The sequence below is a fragment of the Abramis brama genome (assembly GCF_963993115.1).
Source record: "Abramis brama genome assembly, chromosome: 19".
In the NCBI taxonomy this organism is placed as follows: domain Eukaryota; kingdom Metazoa; phylum Chordata; class Actinopteri; order Cypriniformes; family Leuciscidae; genus Abramis; species Abramis brama.
In genome coordinates this window covers 7,226,022-7,252,110 of record NC_139981.1, presented here as the reverse complement: position 1 = coordinate 7,252,110, position 26,089 = coordinate 7,226,022, and the positions used below count along the sequence as shown (strand labels likewise).

Below are 26,089 nucleotides of genomic sequence, written 5' to 3'. Positions count from 1 at the left end.
ATAAATAAATACAAATTGTATTTTTTACTTTAATATTTTAATGTTTCTTGTTAATTACAGGAGAGGAGAGGAGAGGAGAGGAGAGGAGAGGAGAGGAGAGGAGAGGAGAGGAGAGGAGAGGAGAGGAGAGGAGAGGAGAGGAGAGGATTGTGGCGAGCAGGACGAGGCCGAGGGCCATGAGAGAACAGCGTGAGGCCGGTGTCGTGATTGATGATGAGCGACACCTGCGCCCTGCACCAGTCTCGTATCTCTCATGGTGGAACTACGGAAGCATAAAAGGTGAAACAATGACAGTGAAGGACGAGAGAGGACCAGGCCTGGACTTTAATGTTGTGTCCGCCGGCATTTTGACAGTCAAAAATAGTCGATCTCCGAATGTGAATGAACTGACTCTGAATTTTTAGTAATGCTTCTTATATGAGCATCCTTTTTCAAATACAAGGTCAATGTTGATTTTCACTAACGACCCTAGGTTGCATTTTGGCGAGAGTTACCCTTTAAGGATTAGTATAAACGGACCTGAAGCCTATCCATACAGGCAGGCCTTAGAAAGTTTTTTTTTTTTTTTTTTTTTCAAAGCAGAGAAAAATTAATTGCTCATACAGAAGCTGTCAACTTTGTAAATAGTTTTGGAAATCTGAACATTTCATTATGAAAATATTTGTTCATGCTTGTAGTAAAATTGTATGAATATGAATTTATCCATAATATGAATTTCTACATTATTTCTAAATTATTTGTTAATGATAGAGTATTTTCTGTAATAAATAGAGTTCATAAACCTTTGTTTGACTAGTTTATTCTGAACCCACTCAATAAGCGCCACACCACTTCGCCCTGCCCACCACCACAAGTAAATTCTCAACCTATGGGAAACACTGTAAAGTGTCTACTTTTATTTGTGTAAACTCACAATAACCAGAAAACATTGTGCCTTGTAAAATAAAGAAAACACAGGATGTGCTTTCTGCTGTCTTGGTTTCCTAAACTGGAGCACGTCACAAAAATTAACCGAAACTCTGTGTATAGGCTACTTTCCTTACAGACATGAGAAATATATCTATAGAAAACTTGAAATATCTACTTTTAAACAAACCAATTCAAATCTAAAACAAATAATCTCTGCTTAGGTGATCCATATGAAATGTGCATGTCTCTCTATAGGCGCGTTACCTATACTGCAGAGATGGCTTCAACACCAGTTTATCAATAAATAATTAAAATGTCACCTTGCTATTTTTCCCCGACACATTCATAATAACTTTTACAGGTGCTTTGCGGCAAGCTTTATGTGTGCGCTTGAGCGCGGAATAGGCTATATAACGCCTATATAATAAAACGCTCATTATGGTTAAGTACTCTCCTCAGTATATATTAAAGTAATTAAATTATTATAAATGTGTGATTATTTGAATAATGGCTTAAATTAACAACTAAATAGTTGACAACAAAAATCTTTAGTCGGGGCAGCCCTATTTGATACACACATTTCAAATATGATACATCAGGCTTTTAAGGAATGTTTATTTTTTGAACAAATATGATACTCAACAAAAGACACCACTTTTTTTTCATATGTGAGGCTTTACAGGATTAAAAAAAAAAGTATAATAATAATTTAAAGAAATTAAATAAGTGTGCAGTGGATGCAGGGAGATTCTTGGCCCATGAAAGATTGTGAGTTGATTTACTGCCGTTGATTTGGGACATTATTATTATGGTACAGTCACAGCCCTGACACAACATTCACACTCACACCCACACTATTACAGTATGCTCCAGCTTACAGACCTTCCGTGTTCTCTTAAAGGAAGGGTCAGGAGAAGGACACAAAGCACAAATTCATATCATTCTAGGCAATTCATAAGTCACAATTCAGACTAAGTACACTTTGCCACTTAGTCTCACTCCAAACTCACACAATGGAAAAACCATGTGGAACGACATGTGGAAGCGCTAAAACAAATGCAGCACCATCTGTAGATAAGGACATAAGGGCACAGAAAGCTCAGTTTCATGGTAGCACATGGTCGACTGAGTGGTACATACTGTATGCATTGCTACAGTGTCTCTGAGCATCAGTCTCGAGATGAATTCCAGCCAAGCTATCACTTTCCATCATTTGCCACAAGGAAATATGATCCACTGGTACATCCAACCCATTAAGTTGTTTAGACAGAACTCAATAGCTTAGATGAAGCCATGGGAATACCATTCATTCATATCTGTAGGTCCAAATAAAAGATCCAATTAATTTGTTTCACTTTGCTTTGAGCAAACACACCACCGTATTTGGCTCTACCTGCTGGGATAGAATTGCACAGAAGATTATAACTGGCTATTATATATATCTTTTTCCAGATTACCCAAGTAATTAATCCAGAGCATGAGCGAGGGGAGCGGTGTGACTATATGTCTGTACTAAACGTCATTCTGTTTGTAATGAATTTCTTAAATAAATGTCTTAATTGCAGTAGGCCTATAGATGACAGTTATGATATTTGTGACTGAATCAAACATATCCTCATTGCTATGATCAGATGTTTTCTTTACTGCCGTTTTCACCCAGCTGTCATTTTAGTTGTGTGCTATTGAGAGGAAAGAGGACTGAGAGAGCACACATGGTCTGAATAAATCACGTCCAAACCAGTGACCAATGTCATTCATTTTGTAGCTATATTAACTACATTGTTAAGAATTAAGAGACGAAATGTCACTAATATGACCCCACCATTATTGTGAATGCTCCAAATGAAAACCATATTTAGGAGGTGCTCTGAGTAGAGTTTTATATTTCAATTTTAAAAAAAAGAGCGAAATGGCTGGTAAAACTGGGCATTCATGAGTCTGTTGATACAGTTAGTCACTAGTTGAGTAGGAACTTCTAATGCAGCACTTGGTGACCTTCAGTGATTTAATTGATGTCGCTGTGAACGGCCCATTACAGATCAGTCTACTGAGGGCCCAGCTTCCCAATTCAGTCATGTACAGCGCTCACCCCACCTGAAGGATGAGATGCAGAACTGGGAGAAAAATTCTCAAGTCACAATAAATGAAGGACATAAAGCTACTGGTGCATGAGGTTAAAGCTTTCAGAAATGCAGACACACCAGAGTGGAAACCCACAAAGCAAAATGGATTTCATCCATAATTTGCTGAAGGTTATAAAATTAGGACTGCTCTCATTTGCATAACGTTCCCAAAGTAAATGATCTTCATTATGTGCTAAATTGACTCAATTGTTCATAGTTAATTGACCTGTCCGTGTCCAGGCACTAACAGCTGTGATGATGAGCGCCACCCACACGAGTCACAGTTCAGTATTACTGCGTCCCCAAAAGCCTTTTATTGCGTGAGGCAAGCTAATGAGACCGCATTTAACAAAACATTCGTAAATCATCTGTGTATAATCTTGACCTCTAGAGTCAGATGTATGGCTTGGTCTGACAGACACATACAAAAACAGAAAATGTCATCAGCAGTGTGCTAATTGTGTCATAGCATGTAACATGTTTTGTCAGGCATCAATTCCAAGTAATCAGTGAGAAAACATATCCTTGGTAAAAATGAATAAATATGAGGATCCGGTGCTCTGAATGTGACAGGAGAGATGTGAGGGAGCTTGTGGGCATCGAGTGAGGCTTTAGTGGGTGTCTGTGTGTGGCCGTCTCACCAGAACTCTGCCGGTAAGGGTCTGTGCTGAGATCATGACCCCCGCCCAGTCTTTGACCGAGGTCATCCAGCCCACCTCACTGGCTGGGGCCTCATCTTTATCATTCAGGATCTTCGGTGTGCCATCAGCCTGAATGTTTATCGGGTTATTCACCTTCTGTGCCTCCTGGGAAAAAAAAGCACAAAAGCAGAAAAGTAAGCAACAGTATAGTTTTGAGATACAAACACTGTCACTGTCTAGTGATATACAATTAAGCACCATTGTGAATCTTTTGGTGTTTTTCAAATCAAAACCAGATTTTAAGAAGTTATTTGATTCATCAATCAAAAAAGACTTCACAGAAGTCTAGTAAGGCATTTTTATATATATATATATATAATATGTAGGTGAATATTGATGTTTATCATTGTGTCTTGCTATTAGTTACAGGTATCTATATTGCTGCATATAAATATTTTAAATAAATAAATATAATTTGTGTCTTAATTTATTGACAAACAAGATTCATTTTGCTTTATCTAGATTTTGTCAAAATTATGGTTCCTCCAGCTGAGGTAGGAAAAAAATCTGAATAAATATATCAATATGTCACAAAAAGTTGACAAGTAATTTCATTTTCCAGCTATGCCGCACAGCCTTAATACAAACCCATGGCACTTCATGATAAATTTAATATTTTCAAAATTCATACCAACATAAACTCATGAAAAAAATCTGATAGAACTGAAACAGACATAAATAATATTTCAGTGTGTTACTTTTTTTATGAGGGCTAATTGAATTAGTAATGATGATTTATGCTTTTAAGCTTCAAAAAAGGTAAAGCATTGATAAAGAAACAAAGAAACTTTGAAGTTCAATGTCAGAAACCGCATTCATAACACACTATTTTTGCCTGTTTCTACAGGTTGACTCATGCTATAGTTTGACAGGCTAAAACCTACATCACGTTAGACATCAAACTCGCTGTCAGGTTTCTGACAGCTGGGAGAGGCCTGAGAGGAAGCAGCGAGGAGAGGAGATTTTTGAGGCCCAGTAAAAAAGCATCTCTCAGACTGCCTGACGCATACAGCGGCTGGCGGTGTGTAGGCCGAGGCAGGGACAGATATGATTCACAGGCTCAGGGAGTCGCTGTGGGATTCTGGGGTTACATCCGCAGGGCTAGGCAACACTTCACAGTCAGGTGGGTGGATGAAAATACAGCCATCATGTGCTCAGTGGTGCAGCCTGATGCTTTAGAAGCTGCACTGGAGGAATCACTCATATTCAACTGTGGGGTTGGCAGGGAACTAACGCACTTGGGCAATGATGCATAAATAGTAATACTAATTTCTGCAAGAGCACAACAATCTTTTTAACATCTCTGTCTGCTCAATGGAATCATGCTGGAACAGAATATCAGCATGATGTAAAAAGCTTTCTGTTTGACAACAAAAACAAAGTATATTATCCAGTTTATACCAATGAAAATGGAGTAGAGATCATAAAATGGCTAGTGATGGACTGACATATCACACAAATTGATATCTGACTGGTATTGACATCAGTCATGAAAAAAAAACTATATTTGCCATAAAACCTATATTTGACTTTAAACGTGACTTTCACACTGTTATTTTTTACTTTATATTCATATTATAAGAATCCTAGCTTGCCTCCGTTACACTCACCCCCTAAACCTCACTCCCATCTGGGTCACGGCAACAAATGTAACCGGTCCTACTTTATCCACTCAGAGCAGGATTCGCACCGGCATCTCCAGCATGGGAGGCAGGCGTGCTGAAAAGGACGCTAAAGGTCTCTAGAGTCAGTCCCTAGTGCGCCTCTTGAGGCCAGGGGAGTGAGGTTTACACAACATGAAATCTTTATTAACCGACAGCAGCTTTTATATTTGGGTGGAGAGTGGATCATTTGAGTGACATGTAAAACAAAACCGACGGGAGCCGCTCTGGGTTGCGTTTCCCAAAGCCAACTATGGTCGCAAGTTCCGTCGTTACCAATAGAGTTCAATGGAAATTGCAATCACAGTTGGCCAACGATGCTTTTGGGAAACGCACCCCTGGTGAACAAAAGTGGCTGGATCTAAAACCTTCAGATGACATAAAACACATATCTCTGTTTCTGCAAGTTACCAAAACCACACATGAAAACTTAGAACACATGGTAGACACACGTTTCTGCAGCGCAGAGCGGATCTCTCGCACTGTATGAGGTGACAGACAACTAGTTTTCCGGTCCTGCTCCATTCACACAGTGCAGGCTTCCCGAGAATGCAGTTGTGAGGCCTGAAAATTGAATGCGGTTGTCACTTCTGTGAATAACTGAACTGTATGTGAATGTAACCATATTAAGGACTCAAATACAGGGCTGACGACTGCATTCTGCTGCTGTGTGAACGTTGCCTCAGACATGTAAAATATAAAATCAGGCTTGCACTTGTCTGTAGTAAACAAACAGTTTTGCAGGTGTTGTCTAAGATTCACTTCACAATCAGGCTCTGGGTGGTCAGAGATAAAGATGTGAACACATCCCTAGAGAAGTGCAGCACTCTGGTACTACCACAGAGGATGCTAAGCTATGACGGAAAGATGTATGGTTCAGGTGAGAGCAAAACTAATGAGAGTCTCAGGAGGAGAGAAACTGTTCCATCAACAAAAGGGAGAACAAAACACACGCGTATGTGTTATAAAACTAAACTCCAGGACAAATGAAAACCACTGAGCATTAATAATCTACTGGCTCAATGCAGTCCTAGTTAAGCACTTGTTACAGGTTCTGTTAGCAGAAATTTCCAGGTTCTAAAGATAGCAAGGAAAAAAAGTAATTTTTGGATGTTGTGTGAGGTGGTTTATCCCACGACAGATATATCAGCCAGTCCTCAGGCTGTAGCATCCAGTGAGGTAGTTAAGAACATGTATCAGAGACTGGCATGCAGGTATTTTGAAGAGACTGGCACTGCAGGAGATCCAGACATGACCATCTGGCTGCAGAAGTTGACCACCGGCCCAGGCATACGGAGCAAAGGTTATGCAGAGCCATCGGACAGCCCAGAAACTGACACTATAGTTAAAGCTACAGTGATTCAGAGATACAAGTGGACTTGTAGGTGGACTCAAACCTGTTTTTAGTTGTAAACGTTTCTCAGTTTATTAAAACCTGGTGTTTGAAGCCAAACAGTTTGAAAATAATAATAATAAAAAAATATAATAATAATAAAAAAATATATATAAATAAAATAATAATAATAATAATAATAATAATAATACATGTGTTATTATTATCATTATTATTCTATTGTAATATTGTATATTAATATAACAATATAATAATAATACTGCACTGTAAAATAAATATAAAATAAAAATATATATATTTCATAATCGGTATTTTGTTTTTTTACTTTACAGTAGTAAAATCAAAATACTTGTGTCTTGATTTCACTTGCAAAAAATTATTTGGCAGAAAACTGTACTTTCTGTGTAAACAAATTAGCAGTGTTGGGCAAGCTACTTGGAAAATGTAGTGAGCTAAGCTAGCAGTTACTCTACATTAAATGAAGCTTCACTACACTGAAGCTACCACCCTGGAAAATGTAGCAAGCTAAGCTACAGGAACATGGCAAAAGTAGTTCACTACATCTAAGCTATTTTTTAAAATTACATTTTTATATTGAACCAACTTCATTCCAAATCAATGCTAAGTTAAACAGATAGGCAAGCATAATTGTTCAGTTCAATTGTTTATTCAACAACTGTTCCAAACCAATTTGGCAACAAAAACAAACAAAAAACGTGATCCACATAATAACAAAACCAGGTGTCGAGAGTGTGCGTGTATTCATCTGTATGTGTACGTATCCATATGCACAACATGTTTGCCTGGGTATGCACAATTTAGACTTGGGCACATTTGCAGGACTAACTGTAAGTTCATTTAAAACTCAACTCAGCTCAAACCAAAGTAGCAAAAGAATTAAGACCTGCTCCAAACAGTACCAACATGGCAAAAAAAAAAAAAAAAAAAAAAAAAAAACATGTCCTCTAAATCAGGGGTTCCCAAACTTTTCCATGACAAGGCCCCCCAATTACCACTAGGTTCTGGCCAAAGCCCCTCTTTTGCAGGATGTGTTATTGAACCCATCGTCAATACTACGGCAAATGTAGAAATAAATAAATAAAACATCTAGGTGAACATCAGATTATGTGATAATGTTTGATACCAGCCAATCAGAAAGATTATAGAGATGCACCGATTACAATTTTCTAGGCCGATTCCGATGTTTCATTGAGTTTTACCTGCCGATACAGATTTTAGCCGATTCCGATTTCATTTTTTTAACCACTTTACAGCACACACAAATATTTATTTTTTATATATATATATATATATATATATATATATATATTTTATAAAACACCACTTTTACCCAAACTGATTAATAAAAACAAGTTTAAATGGATACATTTTCTATAAATATTTTTGAGTCTTTCTGATTTCTGACATTGCCTACTCTAGTTCTTGTTAAAACACACTATACATGCAAATTATGTGCATTTTAGGTACTTTTAGTGTGAAATCATATTTATTTTGTCCATCAAAAGTGTGCTTTCACTTTAATTGAGCGTGAGCTCAATGGTGAATGAAAAATAGAATCGCGCGGAAAACCTCCGCTTCACAACTGCTCACGCACTGCTCCGTCTCGCAGTGTGAATGCACTCATTGAACATGCATGCCGAAAACAATTCGCGCTGCTCGCGCTTGCGGTCTGAAACGGCCGTAATTCACAAGGTTTCCTACATGTGCGTTCCGTGTGCACGTGTGATGCTGATGTTGCGCGATGTTAATCATGATCAACAAAATCATGATCTACTTGATCAACAAAAGAGCTTCGCTACTGAAAAGCTATTTGATTCAGAAAACAGCGACGCTACCACCACGCTATTGAGAAATGTAGTTAAGCTAGAAACAACGCTACTGCCCAACACTACAAATTAGTCTAATTTCAAATCTATTAAAATGCTGTAATCATCTGTCCAGAAAAATGTTGGAAATTATACAAATGTGAAAACAAAGTGGTGTGCATGATGCGTTCTCAAATGCACATTAAACTCACACATTCAGACATTGAGTTCGCTTCACTGTGAACCAAGCCACTTTGAGACACCGGACCATAAACCTTATTCACAGCCACACCATCTTTGATTTTTAATGGGAATGAAAGCGAGCCTGTGAGTGATAGACATACATCTCTTCAGTGGGTTGTACTGTTTTTAGATTGTTCTACTGACTAAACACTGCAAAAATATCTTTCCAACAATTTCAGTAGACAATCCAGACAACATGAGCTGTGGAAAATTATAAGTGATCTGGGAGCTTCATGCAGCTTTTTACAGCGGACGCAATTGAAAACACTGTAGGTTTATCCCTCACAGCCTCGCTTTCATATCAGTCATGACGCTGCCCTGAATAAGGTCTATGAGTTACTCAAGTGCCGCGCTTTGCTTTGAAACATGCATCGCAACAGACTACACAATTATTTAATTAAATCGCAGCCTTTTGCATTAGATAATCACACAAGCCATATTGCTATTTTGATTCTGAACTGATTTACAGTGGGGAGAACAAGTATTTGATACACTGCTGATTTTGCAGGTTTTCCTACTTACAAAGCATGTAGAGGTCTGTATTTTTTATCATAGGTACACTTCAACTGTGAGAGACGTAATCTAAAACAAAAATCCAGAAAATCACATTGTATGATTTTTAAATAATTAATTTGCATTTTATTGCATGACATAAGTATTTGATCACCTACCAACCAGTAAGAATTCCGGCTCTCACAGACCTGTTAGTTTTTCTTTTAGAAGCCCTCCTGTTCTCCACTCATTACCTGTATTAACTGCACCTGTTTGAACTCATTACCTGTATAAAAGACACCTGTCCACACACTCAATCAAACAAACAGACTCCAACCTCTCCACAATGGCCAAGACCAGAGAGCTGTGTAAGGACATCAGGGATAAAATTGTAGACCTGCACAAGGCTGGGATGGGCTACAGGACAATAGGCAAGCAGCTTGGTGAGAAGGCAACAACTGTTGGCGCAATTATTAGAAAATGGAAGTTCAAGATGACGGTCAATCTCCCTCGGTCTGGGGTACCATCTCACCTCGTGGGGCATCAATGATCATGAGGAAGGTGAGGGATCAGCCCAGAACTACATGGCAGGACCTGGTCAATGACCTGAAGAGAGCTGGGACCACAGTCGCAAAGAAAACCATTAGTAACACACTACGCTGTCATGGATTAAAATCCTGCAGCGCACGCAAGGTCCCCCTGCTCAAGCCAGCGCATGTCCAGGCCTGTCTGAAGTTTGCCAATGACCATCTGGATGATCCAGAGGAGGAATGGGAGAAGGTCATGTGGTCTGATGAGACAAAAATAGAGCTTTTTGGTCTAAACTCCACTCGCGTGTTTGGAGGAAGAAGAAGGATGAGTACAACTCCAAGAACACCATCCCAACCAGAGCATGTGAGCGGAGTGGAGCGGTGAGAATCTCCGCTCATCGCTCACGGAACTGTTCACCCCTCCGCTCCCCCGCTCAAAGCTACATCAGGCCGCTCCGCTCATTATCGCGAAGCGCTCAACGAGGTTTAAAAAAAAAATAAACGAATAAATGGGCCTAATAATATAAATAAAAATGATATAAACAAAAATATATGATACATTTTTTAAAAGTAAATTAACTATAAGGCCAGAATTTTGATAAGTGAACTTTTGCGCAACGCGAACGATTAAAATTTAAATTGGCTTCCATACACACAAATAGCTGTAAAATTAAACGAATAAATGGGCCTAATAATATAAATATTATTACGGACGACACAAATTCGGCTAAATAAAACGAACCATTAGGTCTACTTGAATGAAAAAACGAATTTCTTTGAATATTACGCTATATTTAATTTACACTTTGTTACAAGTTACCGTATTCAATTTGCTAACCTTTTGTTTTCTTCCCAGCGTGTTCGCGTAGCTCACGTTCATGTTTTCGAGAGATGTGTCTTTTGAGATTCCAAAATGAATCTTTGCTGACTGAAACGATGTCTCCACATTCGTTTTCTTGTACCACATTATCATTGTTAGTTAGTTAGTTATATTAATAGTACACCTGACCTGTATGACTTCTCATTTTCCTTTTTGAAGTAGCCTACTTTTTGAACTCCATTATTGAGCCGAGTTTTGACTGAAAATAGTCTACTGTTGATGACTGTGCAAGACAGATGGATCCTGGTTTAGGTTTGACTGAGCATGCTTCAGACTCGTGGTGTGAGCGGAGCGAAATTGGAGCGGGAAATAAGGCGACGCTCCGTCCTTTTAAAAATGCTGCTCTGCGCTCTGTCCAAGATCCGCCCGCTCCCGCTCCACTCCGCTCACATGCTCTGATCCCAACCGTGAAGTATGGAGGTAGAAACATCATTCTTTGGGGATGCTTTTCTGCAAAGGGGACAGGACGACTGCACCGTATTGAGGGGAGGATGGATGGGGCCATATATTGTGAGATCTTGGCCAACAACCTCCTTCCCTCAGTAAGAGCACTGAAGATGGGTCGTGGCTGGGTCTTCCAGCATGACAATGACCCGAAAACACACAGCCAGGGCAACTAAGAAGTGGCTCCGTAAGAAGCATCTCAAGGTCCTGGAGTGGCCTAGCCAGTTTCCAGACCTGAACCCAATAGAAAATCTTTGGAGGGAGCTGAAAGTCCGTATTGCCCAGCGACAGCCCCGAAACCTGAAGGATCTGGAGAGGGTCTGTATGGAGGAATGGGCCAAAATCCCTGCTGCAGTGTGTGCAAACCTGGTCAAGAACTACAGGAAACGTATGATCTCTGTAATTGCAAACAAAGGTTTCTGTACCAAATATTAAGTTCTGCTTTTCTGATGTATCAAATACTTATGTCATGCAATAAAATGCAAATTAATTACTTAAAAATCATACAATGTGATTTTCTGGATTTTTGTTTTAGATTCCGTCACTCACAGTTGAAGAGTACCTATGATAAAAATTACAGACTTCTACATGCTTTGTAAGGCAGTGTATCGGCAGTGTATCAAATACTTGTTCTCCCCACTGTATATCCCATTATGATTTGCTAATGGGGAGGCTGGTGTTTCAATGATTTGATTTGTCAAAAAACATAATCAAGTAAACTAGTCCTAAAATGTGAGCTTGTTGTTCAGCAGATCAGATTTCTCTGTTGTTCATGGGAACTTAACCTTCAATCCACAGTCCCTGCAGGAATAGGTCAACAAAGGTGTGCTCTGCCTGTCCATCAAACTCCAAAATATATCCCCATCTCCTCAAGCCTCCTCTGCCACATCGCACACATGCTTGGACCTGTCACTTGGTGTAAATACTGTAGTTGGTGTGCTGTGCCCACAGCATGTACACTTGGATCAAGTTTCATTCTGATCGGATATCACCATGTGCTCGGCCTGGCCTGGAAAGTACATCTTTGAGTGTGTTAGCAAAGCCACTCAAGATCTAAATCTATTGAGTTAATGAGAGTTATGCAGGGAAACAAATATAAAATCTATGCACCTGATGACAATCATTTTAAATCAAACGTAAACAAATTAGAAAAAAATATATTTGGACTAAAAGTGGGCTTTATTTTGCTTTTAATTATTTTAATTGATTATAACAACAACAGTAATAATAACAGACCATTTTTTTAACTCCCCAGTGTATGAGTAATCTCTTACATAAAAGTAAACAAGTCGGAGTTTAACAAAAACATGTTTTGTCTCAAATAAGGCTGTTTCATTTTTAGTTTGTCAGCCACGCTCGGGCAATCATGCTGCACACTTGACAAACACAGTGTCAAGAAGTAAATTTGTCAAATTTAAAGCTGATTAATTCATAGAACCTTCATCCTAACTCCAACTAAATCACAGTTCTCAAGCGCCACATGTGAGAGGGAAAGCTGTGAGCTGAGAGAGGTGAGGAGGAGTGAGCCGACTCTTCATGTGGGGAAAATCCATGAATTATACATAAGGTCTCAAACTGATGGCTGTGCAGATTCGAGCAGACAATGTAAACAAGAAACAATTTCTACTTCATTTGAGCGCTCTGTATGAACAAGTAAGAAGAGGGGCTGTGGAACAGTGAGCCATGGAAAACTCCAGCAGCTATTTTTTCACCTGAGCTGCATAGGGCAAATCCAGCCCTTTTCACGATGCAAACTGACAGAAGGTCTTAAGCAGACCAAGACCCAGCAGTCAAAACACTGAATTTAGGGTGACCTTGTTTCCTGATCTCAACATTGTTTTTCTAACAATCTGTTCCAGGTCAGAGGGGGCATTAAAGTTCAGCTAATTAAGAGTTTCCACTGCCATTTTTTGTGGCTTTATGAATTTGATCCATATATCTATATTTATCTATATCTATTCATCCATCTATATCTACCCATCCATCTATATTAATCTATTTATCCATATCTATATACAGTGGCTGGACAACAAAACTGAAAACACTGGCCAATATAGTGTTGGAGGGTTCACGCTATATGGGCAGCGTGGTGGACAATCTTCACTGATTTTTACATTCCATCAGTAAGAGCAGTGTGTGAAGGTTGAAATAGTAGAGCAATAGCACAGCTGTACATAACATATTGCAATCCACGCAACATAATGGGATACATATGGGAGTTCAAAAGAGGACAAATTGTTGGTGCACGTCTGTGACCAGGACAGTAAGTCTTAGTGGTGTATCGAGAGCTATGGTATCTAGGGTAATGTTGGCATAACCCTACGTAGGATGAACGACATCCAGCAGGAGTAACGGTCAATCCAAGAGGAAGCTCTCTGAAATGGATGTCCAGGTACTAACCTGGATTGTATAAAAAATAAAAAAAGTAAAAATACAACCACAGCTGCTAAACTCGCTGGAGAATTAAATACGCACCTTGACTCTGCTGTTTCAACTACAACTGTTTGACGGGAGGTCCACAGAGTCAATATTTATGGTCGGGCTGCTATAGCCAAACCTTTGGGCACTCATGCCAATGCCAAATGTCCGTTTCATTGGTGCCAACAGTGCATCTTGCGGTATGGACAATGTGAAACGTATTGTTCTTTAATGAATCCACCTTCACTGTCTTTCCCACATCCGTGGGAGTTACGATCTGGGGAAGCAACAAAGACGCTTAACACCCAATACTGTTGTGTGCCTAGAGTGAAGCATCGGGGTGGATCAATGATGGTTTGGGCTGCAATATCATGCCATTCCCTACTGTTCTTGATGGGCCAAGCTCCACTGCCAAGGTCACCGAATCATTCAGGGGGACCATGTGCATCTAAAGGTTTAAACATTGTACCCTGAAGGGGTTGCCGTGTATCAGCGTGAGAATGCACCAATACACAAAGCAAGACTTAAGATATTTGAAGTGAACATGAAATTGATGAACATCTCCAATGGCCTGCATAGTCACCATATCTAAATATTTTGAGCCACTTGGGGTATTTTGGAGGAGCAAGTCAGAAAACGTTTTCCTCCACCAGAATCACATAGTGACCTGGCCACTGTTCTGGAGAGGAATGGCTCAAAATCCCTCTGGCCACTGTGTAGGACTTGCATCTGTCATTCCCAAGCCGAACTGATGCTGTATTGGCCGTAAAAAGGAGGCCCTACACCATACTAATAAATGATTGTCGTCTAAAACCAGGTGTTTCAGTTTCATTGTCCAATCCCTGTATTTCTCCATATAAATCCATATCCATCCATCCATCCATTAATTTGTATATACACATTAATACATTTCTATCCATATTATCGATCTATCTGATTTACTGGTATTTGTGAAAAGGTTCTGTTCACACATGATCTCTAAACAGTAATTTACTAGTACATACAGTCTATGCACGTGTGAACAGGGCTAATATCAATCTATTACTATCCATCCATCCATCCCTCCCTTCCTCCCTCTCTCTTACAAACCTTCCATCAGCTCTCTCGCTCTCTCTCTCTCTCTCTCTCTCTCTCTATTTATATGCAAGCAAACAAAACAGATAAATATTGCAGTAAATATAGTAAACTATATGAAAATACTCATTTTGACAGCTGAAACAGGGTCGTCTGTGATATGACCTCACTTGGGAGATGCAGTAATAATGAATGGCAGAGAGCAGGTCATGTGACCAAGGCTGATCTAACAAGACTTGGCTTTACAGCAGCTGTTCCGGTGACTTCCATTTGCATCACTGGGGAAAACTGTACTCCATAGCGAGTGCTATTTTTAGCTTCACCCAGGGAGCTGGGAAAAATAACAGTGAATCTGAACATGCTCTGTTCCCCATTTGCTATTTTAATATCAGTACAATTAACCAATATCACAGTGTGGCCATTTCACACTACAACATTGTAAAAGAGATAGCAGCAAAGGAAGTAACAAAAAATATATACATAATTTGTTTGCTTTTCTAAATTCAGAAGATACGTTTTGAAGGTGTCTGAGAATGTGCCTCACTATTACTAAGTGCTGTATTGACACATTCATTTGGCAATTTAAAAATAGTTGTTTGTCAATTATACAAAAGACAAAGATAAACTATTTCCCTAGTAAGTCATTTATAGAGTATTATTACATCAATTTCAGATTGTCAGATCTCACCAGCAATCAGCACCCTATACAATCAAGGGTCTAAAAAACCCCTGAGAGCAATCAGCACTTACGAGCACAACGCAAAGATGCAGGCAAGACCATCATACACTGACTGACACAACCAGGTCACCCCCTGTGCTAAAAACCACTTAGTCCAAATGGAAAGCTCTACAGAGGGTGGTGAAAAGTTAAAAAAGAAAAAAGAAAGAAAAAAAAAATGATGTAGGCCTAGGTCTCAATTTCAAAAAGGTTTTGATAAGATATGTAGAGATCTTAAATGACAGGAACATAAGCTGGAAGAAAATCAGTAATTGGAGGAGGAGCTATAAAGAAACAAACAAGTCATCATCCTCTGATGGTCCTAAATTACAGCACTAACCATAATTATAATCTACTTCTAAAATCAGAGGGAAATAATAGGTTAAAACACTGCTGTTCAACCTAAAATCTGATTGGTTGTGATAAATATTGACCAACAAGAACACTGATTTAGGACTATGTCCTACTCGGGTAAATCACATTAAGTATGGTGCCATAGAGGATTCTCGACAGAACAGATTAGTAGATGATTTGCAGCCACAAAAAAGAGAATTTATTAGCTATTATTTTTATGTGAACTGCTTCTTTAAGGCAGAATCTTAAAACTCCCTTCCGTCTGATTCAGGTTTATAGCTTAAAGCAGGGATGCCATGGGCTTGATTGGAGGATTACACAGGTATGAGACAACATAATCTATGCCTCTGGTTGGACGTGCCTGCATGTGATGCCAGACTATTTATATTATTATTATTCAAGAGTATCTTATCTCATTTCACACTCACACCAGGCCAGTAAAATAACATCTAGTGCTGAAACATGAAGCCTCAGCACAGTACAAATCCCTGCTTTAACCACAAGTTATTATTATGACCAACATAACCCATCTCTTTCATTATTACACATCTCCCCTAATGGCATGAGATATAACAAGTAGAAAAGAAAAGGGCAGACCTGTGTTAAAAAAGTTATTATTAAAATAATTTGTAATAAAATAAATGTATGAAGTAGGACAGGGCGATAAAATGATAAAGTTAATTATAGCAATAGAATTTTCCTTGATGAAATTATAAGAAAAGTTCATTAAGTGTTCAATATAATGTTTATGCACTATGCAAATAACGCTGTGCATGCATGTTTTAGACCGTCTCACTGGTGCCAATAGACCTTATTCAGAATTTTCATAGACACCGCCTCGCTTTCATTCCCATTTAAAATCAAAGATGGCGCTGCTGTGAATAAGGTCTATACCAATTTGCATATCTGATATGAGCTGCCATTTCTGTTGCTTATGAAAAACTTTAAACGGCAAACTTAATTTTAAGGGACCTTGTAAACAGTGGTAGTTTCTGCCAGAACCAAATTCATCACGTATTCAGGAGAACAAAATTCTGCAACGCTTTGAACACAATTGTTTGGGAGAGCCTGCCCATTTCCATTACAGCTCAAGAACTCTGGAAACAGGTCGTGTCATCCTCTCATATCTCACCTAAAACACAAGCCAAACGCAGAGGATGCACTGCTTGTGCATTAGTGCTACTCTGCAGAGCATCCAGGCCGCATGTACTACTGCTCTCTACATGATTCATAACACCGTCCCATTGATACATGATTATCAGCCCCAGTGCTCTCAGATAAAGACACATTCTCTGATGAATGCTGCTGTTTCCCTAGGTCAGGACTCAGATCTCTGCTTCAATGATGTTCGCTGATGATAAACATGCACTAGTCAACATAAAAGTCTGTTGTCGTGGTCTATGTTGTGGATCCCTGCTGGAGCATCTGTGGTGGAATAATTGAGACCGGAGGGCTTCGGGAGATCTGACCTTGTTTTCCAATGTGTGTTACCTGCCAGCGGCAATGGCAGCTTGGAATATGAGCAGGGTCCGGAGAAAAAGGACAGGCAAATGACGAGAGACTCGAGATACGTGGCTTGGGGAGGACAGGAAAAACCTCTCTCAACCTTAAAAAATACCACCCTTTATGTGATGTTACTGAAGATTAAAGAATAAGAGCCTAAATGGTGCAGGACAGACAATCTGCATCTGATGGATCTATATAAAACTAAGTGAAATCACCCACAAATAACAATAATACAGTTGTAATTTACATATATCTACTCACTCCACTGATGTATTACTTAAATTACTGTCCTCATTAGGAGCTAATGGTGCACTGTGGCTTTAAGAAAACACTGCCTAAAATAGAAGCAATAAAGATCTTCACGAATTCTCCCTGCAATAAACCAACAATCAGGTCATTCAATTATGTTCTTGACAGGGTGAATCTCTTTCCTCAGACACTTTAAAATGAACGTTTCAATGACAAAGACCATTTCAAGCCAGTGGAGTGAAACCATAACATTTAAGAATTTAAGTGAACAGACAGTTCCTCCTCTAAGGGCATTTGACACATGGTATGAACCCAAGGTCACATGTAAATATTATGAGGGTTTTTTTTTTTGAGGAAAGTGTGAGCGGTGCATGCAAAATTTTCTGTGACATTTAATCACATTTACAATCATTTAGCAGATGGATTTTGATCCGACTTATAAACGAGGAAATACACAATTTCAGAAGCCAACAACATAAGCAGTGCCACAAATTCCAGGAGTAAACCAGTATAGAATAAAAGCTAGAGCAGATGGGTAGCTGCATAAATGTATAGAACTGATATTTGTTAATTAATTAGTTGTTTAATTGCATTACAAGTTGATTAAGTGCATAACAAGTCTAATCACATAGAATCAGGGATTTGACAAAACAAAGCCTAAAGCATTTAAACTCTGTGCGGATATCTAAATAGGAAAACACTATCAAATAAGCTCTTGATCAAAATATTTTCTATTTATTAAGTTAAGAATTGAAGGAGTAGAGAACCTTCAAAAGAAAATCTCCCATTGAATTACATTTACTAGCACACATCTGTTGGATTACAAATTTATTAAATGTTTAATTTAGTTTGCAACAGTAAAAGTTGAGTACATTGAAGTTAGCATTTTAAGGTTAGGTTAGGATAATAGTAACAACCGTTTCTGCCAGTCCTGTTTTTCTCTATTGTGTTTTAAATGAGTCAGATCACTGAGATTCTCACCTTTCGGAGCCCAGACGTTGAATCATTAGGTTGATTGACTTTCACCTTTTGTCTTTAATGGCTCTCGGATGGCTCTTGGAATTGGAGTTCCTGGCCAGTATCAGTATGTGAATAGTCAGAATGTGAATTACATCAGAGTGACTCTACGTGGGAAATGGACTCTACAGGAAACAGACTTCACAGCTATTCAGGCGCCATGGACTTTTAAGACTTCCACTCTTATGCTACATGGTTTTCTGTGTAATCATGTGACATTTTACACCCTGCGTCGCAGGTGTCAACAGTTATGGTTTTGAGAAGAACTATGACACTCATGTAAATCAAGGACACAACACAGAATAAGTTATACGTGCCTGTAACTTACACAAGTTACAAGAATGAACTTGCTATGTGCCTGTAACTTACACCAGTTACAAGAATTAACTTTTAAAGGAGAAGTTCACTTTCAAAAAAACTTTTGCTGATAATTTACTCACCCCCATGTCATCCAAGATGTCCATGTCTTTCTTTCTTCAGTCGCAAAGAAATTAAGGTTTTTGATGAAAACATTCCAGGATTTCCCCCCATGTAATGGATTCTATTGGGACCCAAACGGTAGAAGGTCCAAATGACAGTTTAAGTGCAGCTTCAAAGGGCTTTAAACGATACCAGACGATGAATAAGGGTCTTATCTAGCGAAACGATCGGTCATTTAAAAAATAAATAAAAAAGTTTAAGTTTTATAAGCACAAATGTTCGCCTTGCTCTGTTCTGTGATGCGCGTTCGTGACGTCACGTAATACGCAATTACGTTGAAAAGGTCACGCTTGAAAAATTTCTGTCCTGAAGAAAATGTTCTTTTTGGCTTTTTAATATTAAAACACCCAGGATACGCACACGAATGGGCATTTTAAACGATAAACTGACACAAATACATTTGAAAATGTGTATATGGTCCTCCTTCCGCACATTTGTAAACACGTCAAGCGTGACCTTTTCAACGTAATTGCGTATTACGTGACGTCTTCAACGCGCATCACAGAACAGAGCAAGGCGAGCGTTTGTGCTTATAAAACTTAAACTTTTTTATTTATTTTGGAAATGACCGATCGTTTCGCTAGATAAGACCCTTATTCACCGTCTGGTATCGTTTAAAGCCCTTTGAAGCTGCACTGAAACTGTCATTTGGACCTTCTACCGTTTGGGTCCCAATAGAATCCATTACATGGGGGGAAATCCTGGAATGTTTTCATCAAAAACCTTAATTTCTTTGCGACTGAAGAAAGAAAGACATGGACATCTTGGATGACATGGGGGTGAGTAAATTATCAGCAAAAGTTTTTTTGAAAGTGAACTTCTCCTTTAAGTGTCTAAATTTGTATATTATGTGAGAGTTATTAGAACTATCAAAGGGGGAAATGTTGGATTACAAATTTGTCTTTAATGGATCTCGGATGGCTCTTGGAATTGGAGTTCCTGGCCAGTATCAGCATGTGAATAGTTATGCTGATTCAATTGGACTCAGAGTAGGGTGTGTTCCCATTTCATTTGCATGCTTTATTCAGAGTTCCCGCCTCTATGTAATCCCTCCCCCTTGGAATGTATATAACTACAATGCATACTGTATTAGAGTCAGATCATGTTGGAAGTACTACAGCAACGTACAGCGGAGTTCTCAATAAAGAATAACTTCCGTTGAACGCGATTCCAACTGTCTCCTGGTCTCTGCTTCGATGAAAGAAAACTTTACAACACATCTCTGATATGTCAGTGTTCGTGCAATTTCCTCTTGATTTCTCTCTCTCTGTTCCATAACTCATTCATTTTGGAGGGCAACTCCATTTTTCCTATTGCTGGGAGAAAAAACAACACTACTTTCAGCGAAGGGCATGGCTCCAGCAAATGTGTGTATGTGCTTGGTGCAGTAATTGGTTCCCATTTCTCGCAGGGTGAGATTTGTGTCAGGACTGGTTAGCTCTTCTTTATATCAGAAGCCTCAGAGAGCAGCCAAATCTCCACACCATGAAACTCATATCTAGGTTTCCAGCTCCTCTATCAGGATTCAGTAAACACAGTGCTGCATGTCACATGACTTCAGACTGATGTACACTCACATATGTGCAGAATTCGAGCAACTACACGACTATGGTATACACATAGGATTTATTTTTCTTCTTTTATCAGATATGTTATGAAAAAAAATTAAAAACAGACATAACTTCATGTGTCACATGTTAGTTCTGTTGTGAACATTTGAAGACATCTAAACATGTTTTACACAATGTCCGAACTGCATCTTGACACGCATCAGTGTTCTAATCCAAGTTTACCACAAGACGCTTGTGCTGTCAATCTAGGCGTATTGACTGAGTGCTCTTCCCACCAAACACAACAGTCTTTTCCAGCGCTGTCGATCAAGAACAGACACACAAACCCCTCAAGTACCGTAATCAGCCTTTCCTCTGATGTCAGTTTTACCACGATCTGGCCCAACCATCTTCAAGCACCTGTGATGAACCGGCAGTCAGGTCAACCTTAACAACAGCTGAAATGAGGACCTTCTTACAGCCATAGGAAGTTGACCTGACTTCTCTATGAGAAGAGTGCAAGCATGGTGCAAAGCACTCGTCTGCTCACCAAATTGGCTTCAGACGGTCCATCCTTTTCAGATCAAAGACGTTCTCTAAGAACAGCACTTAGAACAGTTTTCTTACTGAATTTTTTTAATTGACAAAGTTTAAAGTTAAACCTATAAATATACAAGCAGCTCAGTTCCCTCTGGTGCGGATACTGTGCAGGTATAAGCTGCCAACAATAACCTATTCCAGGGCCGATTCCACAGCTTTAAATATTTCATGATAACATAAGGTAACATGCAATACACAGAGTAGCCCATCTGTCCTGCAGAGCTTCATTCATAGGCAGAATAAATGTGAATTATTTCAGGTTCAGCTAATTCATTTCTTACTAGATATTCACTATCCCCCGGTTTCACAGACAAGCCTAGTCCCAGACTAAAATGCATGTTTGAGCTGCTTTAACTAAAAGCAACTAGATCTGACATATCTTAAAATATGTCAGTGCCATTGTTTTGTCTCAAGATGCACATCAGTAATGTTTTTCTAAGGCACATTTATAAAAGCTCCTTAAATGTCCTAATTGGACCAAGGCCTAATCCTTTATTGTGAACTGCCACTTAGAAAAAAAAACTAGTCCTCTAAAAATAAACAGCAGCAGCACTTAAAAAATAAAAAGCAAAATAAGCTAACCAAGTTCGATGCATATAGGCTAAAGCAACTGTATCTCTTCAGAAGACTTGGATTACAGTATTCAATTCATATGAAATACCCTTATATTTTATTTTAATTATTATTATTATTATTTTATTTTATTTATTTTTTTTATTCATGACAGTTTTGGTTACATGGACTTTTTAATAGACGGACAAAAATTATGAGAAAATTTAAAAATATCTACGTTTGTGTTCCAAAAAAGAACAAAAGTACATTGTACAGATGGTCAGATATTCCTGGCTTCACTGAAGCACAAAATGCTCTTTGGATCATCTCAAACTTAAGAACATGATCATCAGGTTTCACACAAATACAGCTCCAATACTACACTTATTAAAGCAAATTAGGGACAAACCAAATAAGGCATTCTCAAAATCATGTACAACACAAATTTTCACTCAAATTGTTATGCCAATCATATCATTTGTAATGATTAGAAAAAAGAAAAAAAAATCTATTAAATAAGAAAAATGCTGAAGAACCATTTTCACTTTTGGACAACTGTATTTAATTTTAAATATTGTAGGATACTGTACATTAAATTCAGCATGAAATGGAAGTTGATGATATTTTTTTATTAAAAATATAAAAATTGATAATTTATTAATTAACTCTTGACTAAAACAATTATTTATTGAAAAGTCATATTTCAACACTGATGCACATGCATTCACAGAATACTTAATTTATTCATCATAAGTAATGAAATGCTACCTTGCTAAAGCCATCTATCACGTAAAAGCTGCTACATTCCTCTTAGCCCTTCATCCTGCCAGTCCAATCATAACATACACAGAAGGCAATAATGTGAACATGAAAACAGTACAACTGTGGACGGCCCTCCAGAGAGTCCAGGGCCACGGTGACAGACAGACCCCTGACTACTGCACCAGACCCGAGCAGCTTTCATTACTGCTATGCTGATGCTGCGCTTTCTTCTCTGATGGATGAGCTAAAAGAGAGGCGGATGATTATTGAGGTGAGAGGTGGAGGACAGATATTACTGAGGGACACAGCAGAAGTCCCAAGATCATTAAAACACTAGGTAGTTCCCCAACAGGAGCCAGATGAACAGTTACAATAACTACAATGTTTTTTTGCAACCATGCATTGTAACAGTGTACAGATATTGGCACATTTACCCAGATACTAATGCATGGACAGATTTTTATTTACAATAATAAATCCAAAAATTCTGCATTAATAACTTACTTTTCATGCCATCAGTTGCACACACACATTTAAGGTGCGAGGATCTCCCGTTCTTGGCTCATTTTGAGTCAGACTTGTGAACTAGAAACCTCCTCTAACCGGATCATTTGAATCAGTGAGTTGTTGACTCAAGAACAGATGCAATCGAATTGGTCTGATTCACAAATAAATCGTTCAGTGCGATTTGTGAACAGATTTAACAGGTTATCGCATCTTGGAGCAAGCAAGATAAGCAGGCATTATTCTGCTAATGGGGTAATCAGACAGCCACGGTACCGAGGTGGCATTGCCTCCTTTCATATGAATTTTTTGACATGCTTTTTGTGGTAGCATGCCATTTTTGTCCCACAGACAATAGTTTCAACACTAACAAGCTTGTGTGTGCGTGTGTGTGTGTGCGTGTGTGTGTGTGTGTGTGTGTTACTGCTGATTATTATATTCTACAACTCATTTTCTCCTAGGAGAAAAAGTCTCATTTCATCCTTTTAAATATCCACCAAAGATAAAAAGCTTTTCATTAAACTGACATCTAACATAACAAACAATGATTCCTTCTGCCAGAGGCCGGCTGGAAGCGCAACACAAGATTCAGATAAGGAGCCTTTGAGTCAGAGGATTTCCTTATTTTAAATCGCTTGGTTTTAGGCTGCAAATGTCCTCTACTCCCCCTATTACTGCTTTTGCTTTAATCCATTTTTAAGCACTTTTTTTATGAACTAAAACAGCATAATACATTTTTTGTTTGTTTCATAAAGGGATGGTTCGGAGTAAAATCAAGTCCTTTGCACCATGACAGAAGTGACCTCGACGTCCGGGTTAGCGGTTTGGCTCGAGGTCATGGTGCAAAGGACCCTAGGTTGAAATTACTCCGAACCATCCCTTTAATATCCCGATTTTACATATTTTCCTCTGAATATCACCCTGGACGTGTGCAGAGCATGCTGCCAGTGCGATAGGTCAGTGCTCTGAGGTGAAGTAAGCAGTGCTCTGCGGAGTGTAAACTGGGCCAAGGGGATCGACTGAGGCATTCTGTCTTCAGAACTAACTTCATCACATTAGTTCACTTTCACGCACTCTACATACTGTACACATGAACGACTCACTCAGGCTGTCTCCTTTGCTAATAGACTCATTTGAAGACCCTTACTATTATCGTCAATGCAATTCGACTGCTCTGATTTTTAATAACAGTAGGTCTGCCGTCAGAATATATTTCATTGATATAGCCTACTATTATAGTTTTTGTTAATATTTTGAATTAGAATTTATTTTTGTATTTTCTGTTTTATTTGAATTTAAAGTTTAAGTAATACTGTTGTGTGTATTTGCAGTTTTTATTAAGTTTTATAGTTGCAGTTCATTTACTTTCATTATTTTAGTATTTTGACTAAAAATGAAAGAAAATTAGAAATGTTGCCTTGGCAACTAGCTGAAATAAAATAAGTTTAGTTATATATATATACATATATATATATATATATATATATATATATATATATATATATATTATATGGAGGGCAGACTTTTTTATATAAACAGTATAGCCTATAGTGAAAGCACAATATATATAGTGCTTTAATAAAGATTCAGAAAATAGAGAATAACTGAACTGAAAGATAAGCACAGTTGAACTGCTAAGCCATGACCTAAAGGCAGCTGCCAAAGTGCATTATGGGAAATCTCTCTCTCAGCTGGGAGAGTCTGGCCCTGGTACTGCTGTTTTGAGATAAGAAAACATGGATTCTCCCTCAAGTCAGCAAAATGGTCAGGCCACACTAAAAAGAGCCCGGACTGCCCTGCAATTTGGCCCTCCATTGTCTGAAAAAACAGTTAATAGAGGCTGTGTTAAAGAAAATTATGATAAGAAGTGACGACAACATTCACATGAGATGATCTGAATCAATTCCTTTATAAACCAGCCAACAGCAGAATAGACACACACTAATCTAAATAAACTTTGCTGAGCTGCTAGAGGCATAAACACATACACCAGGGTTCCTCAAATCTGCTCCTGGAGGGCCACTGCCATGCATATTTTATTTTTTGTGCTCATTAACGGGCCCAACGTACTACAAGCAAAATTGAAGAACAAACAGGTAACATCATTCCGAAAAGAAAAAATCAAAACAGTTCTCCAACAAGACCGGCTCACTGGAAAAACATACCCGTGGCAACATTTTTGCAAAACACAAAATACATACAAATGCGTACATTTCCAACAGAAATGAACACTAGAGGCAGTAAAACAGCAAGTTCTTTTAATCTTTCCACACGCAATTATGATTACAGGGGCAGATTATAGATTAATAAAGACTTGTTTTCACGCGGCACTTTGCACAATTATGTTATGACCTCAAAACACTTTTTACCATAGTGCATGATTTGTAAACGAATACACAATATCTTGGAGTTTGCATCACTTAACCAGCTCCATATGTTCGGTTTTACTGATGTACTAAGTTTGCTCAGTAGCTCAGCCGGTACAGAATTGTACTTGTGTCGCGGAGAGCTCGGGTATGAATCCCGTGATTGATGAGTCACGATAAAAGAGCTCAAAGACAAGAGTTCAAAAACAAGCTAAATTTCACTTTGAAACGTGCACGATGCAACGTATTTTGCATTTTGTTAAAATTTTTCCACAAGTTTTTCTAATGAGCCCGGGATGCTAATAGCAGTTGGTCCATGACGATTTCATAATAAGCAGAACAGTATAGCGCTGTACAAGTATTTAAAAATTATTTTTACTCAGAGTGAAGAACATCTTCGCCTTGAGTATATCAAGCCCTTAAGTTAGCATGCCAATTCCAGAAAGGTCCCCTGATTTGTGCCTGAAACGCTCACTAGGTTTTATATCTAAAACAAGTGTAGTCCTTAAGTGCATGCTTATTAGTATTAAACAGATTTGATCAGAAAAACAGGTACCATATACAGTGCAACATGCTATTATTATTATTATTTTTATTATTATTGTAATTGTTGTTGTGACATTATTATGCTAATAAAGTTCGTTTTTTTTTTAATAACATTTAGGGGCTGTTTACACCTGGCCACTTCATGCGTTTTCTCAGATCGGATAGCTATCTGATTTATCAAAACGATTCCATTTACACCTGGTCACATAAATGTGTTTTTGCGAAACAGA

At 38.5% G+C, this 26,089-nt stretch overlaps 1 protein-coding gene across 11 annotated transcripts in view; it reads right to left on the bottom strand.

Moving 5' to 3' along the window:
* The window catches only part of kcnma1a (potassium large conductance calcium-activated channel, subfamily M, alpha member 1a), a 182,664-nt gene that overhangs the window by 128,289 nt on the left and 28,286 nt on the right, over positions 1-26,089 (bottom strand). For all 11 annotated transcript variants that reach the window (XM_084092686.1, XM_084092687.1, XM_084092678.1 and 8 more), the window contains exon 2: positions 3,674-3,838. In XM_084092686.1, coding sequence (XP_083948812.1) covers positions 3,674-3,838 — 165 coding nt within the window. The remainder of the gene's footprint in view (positions 1-3,673; positions 3,839-26,089) is intronic.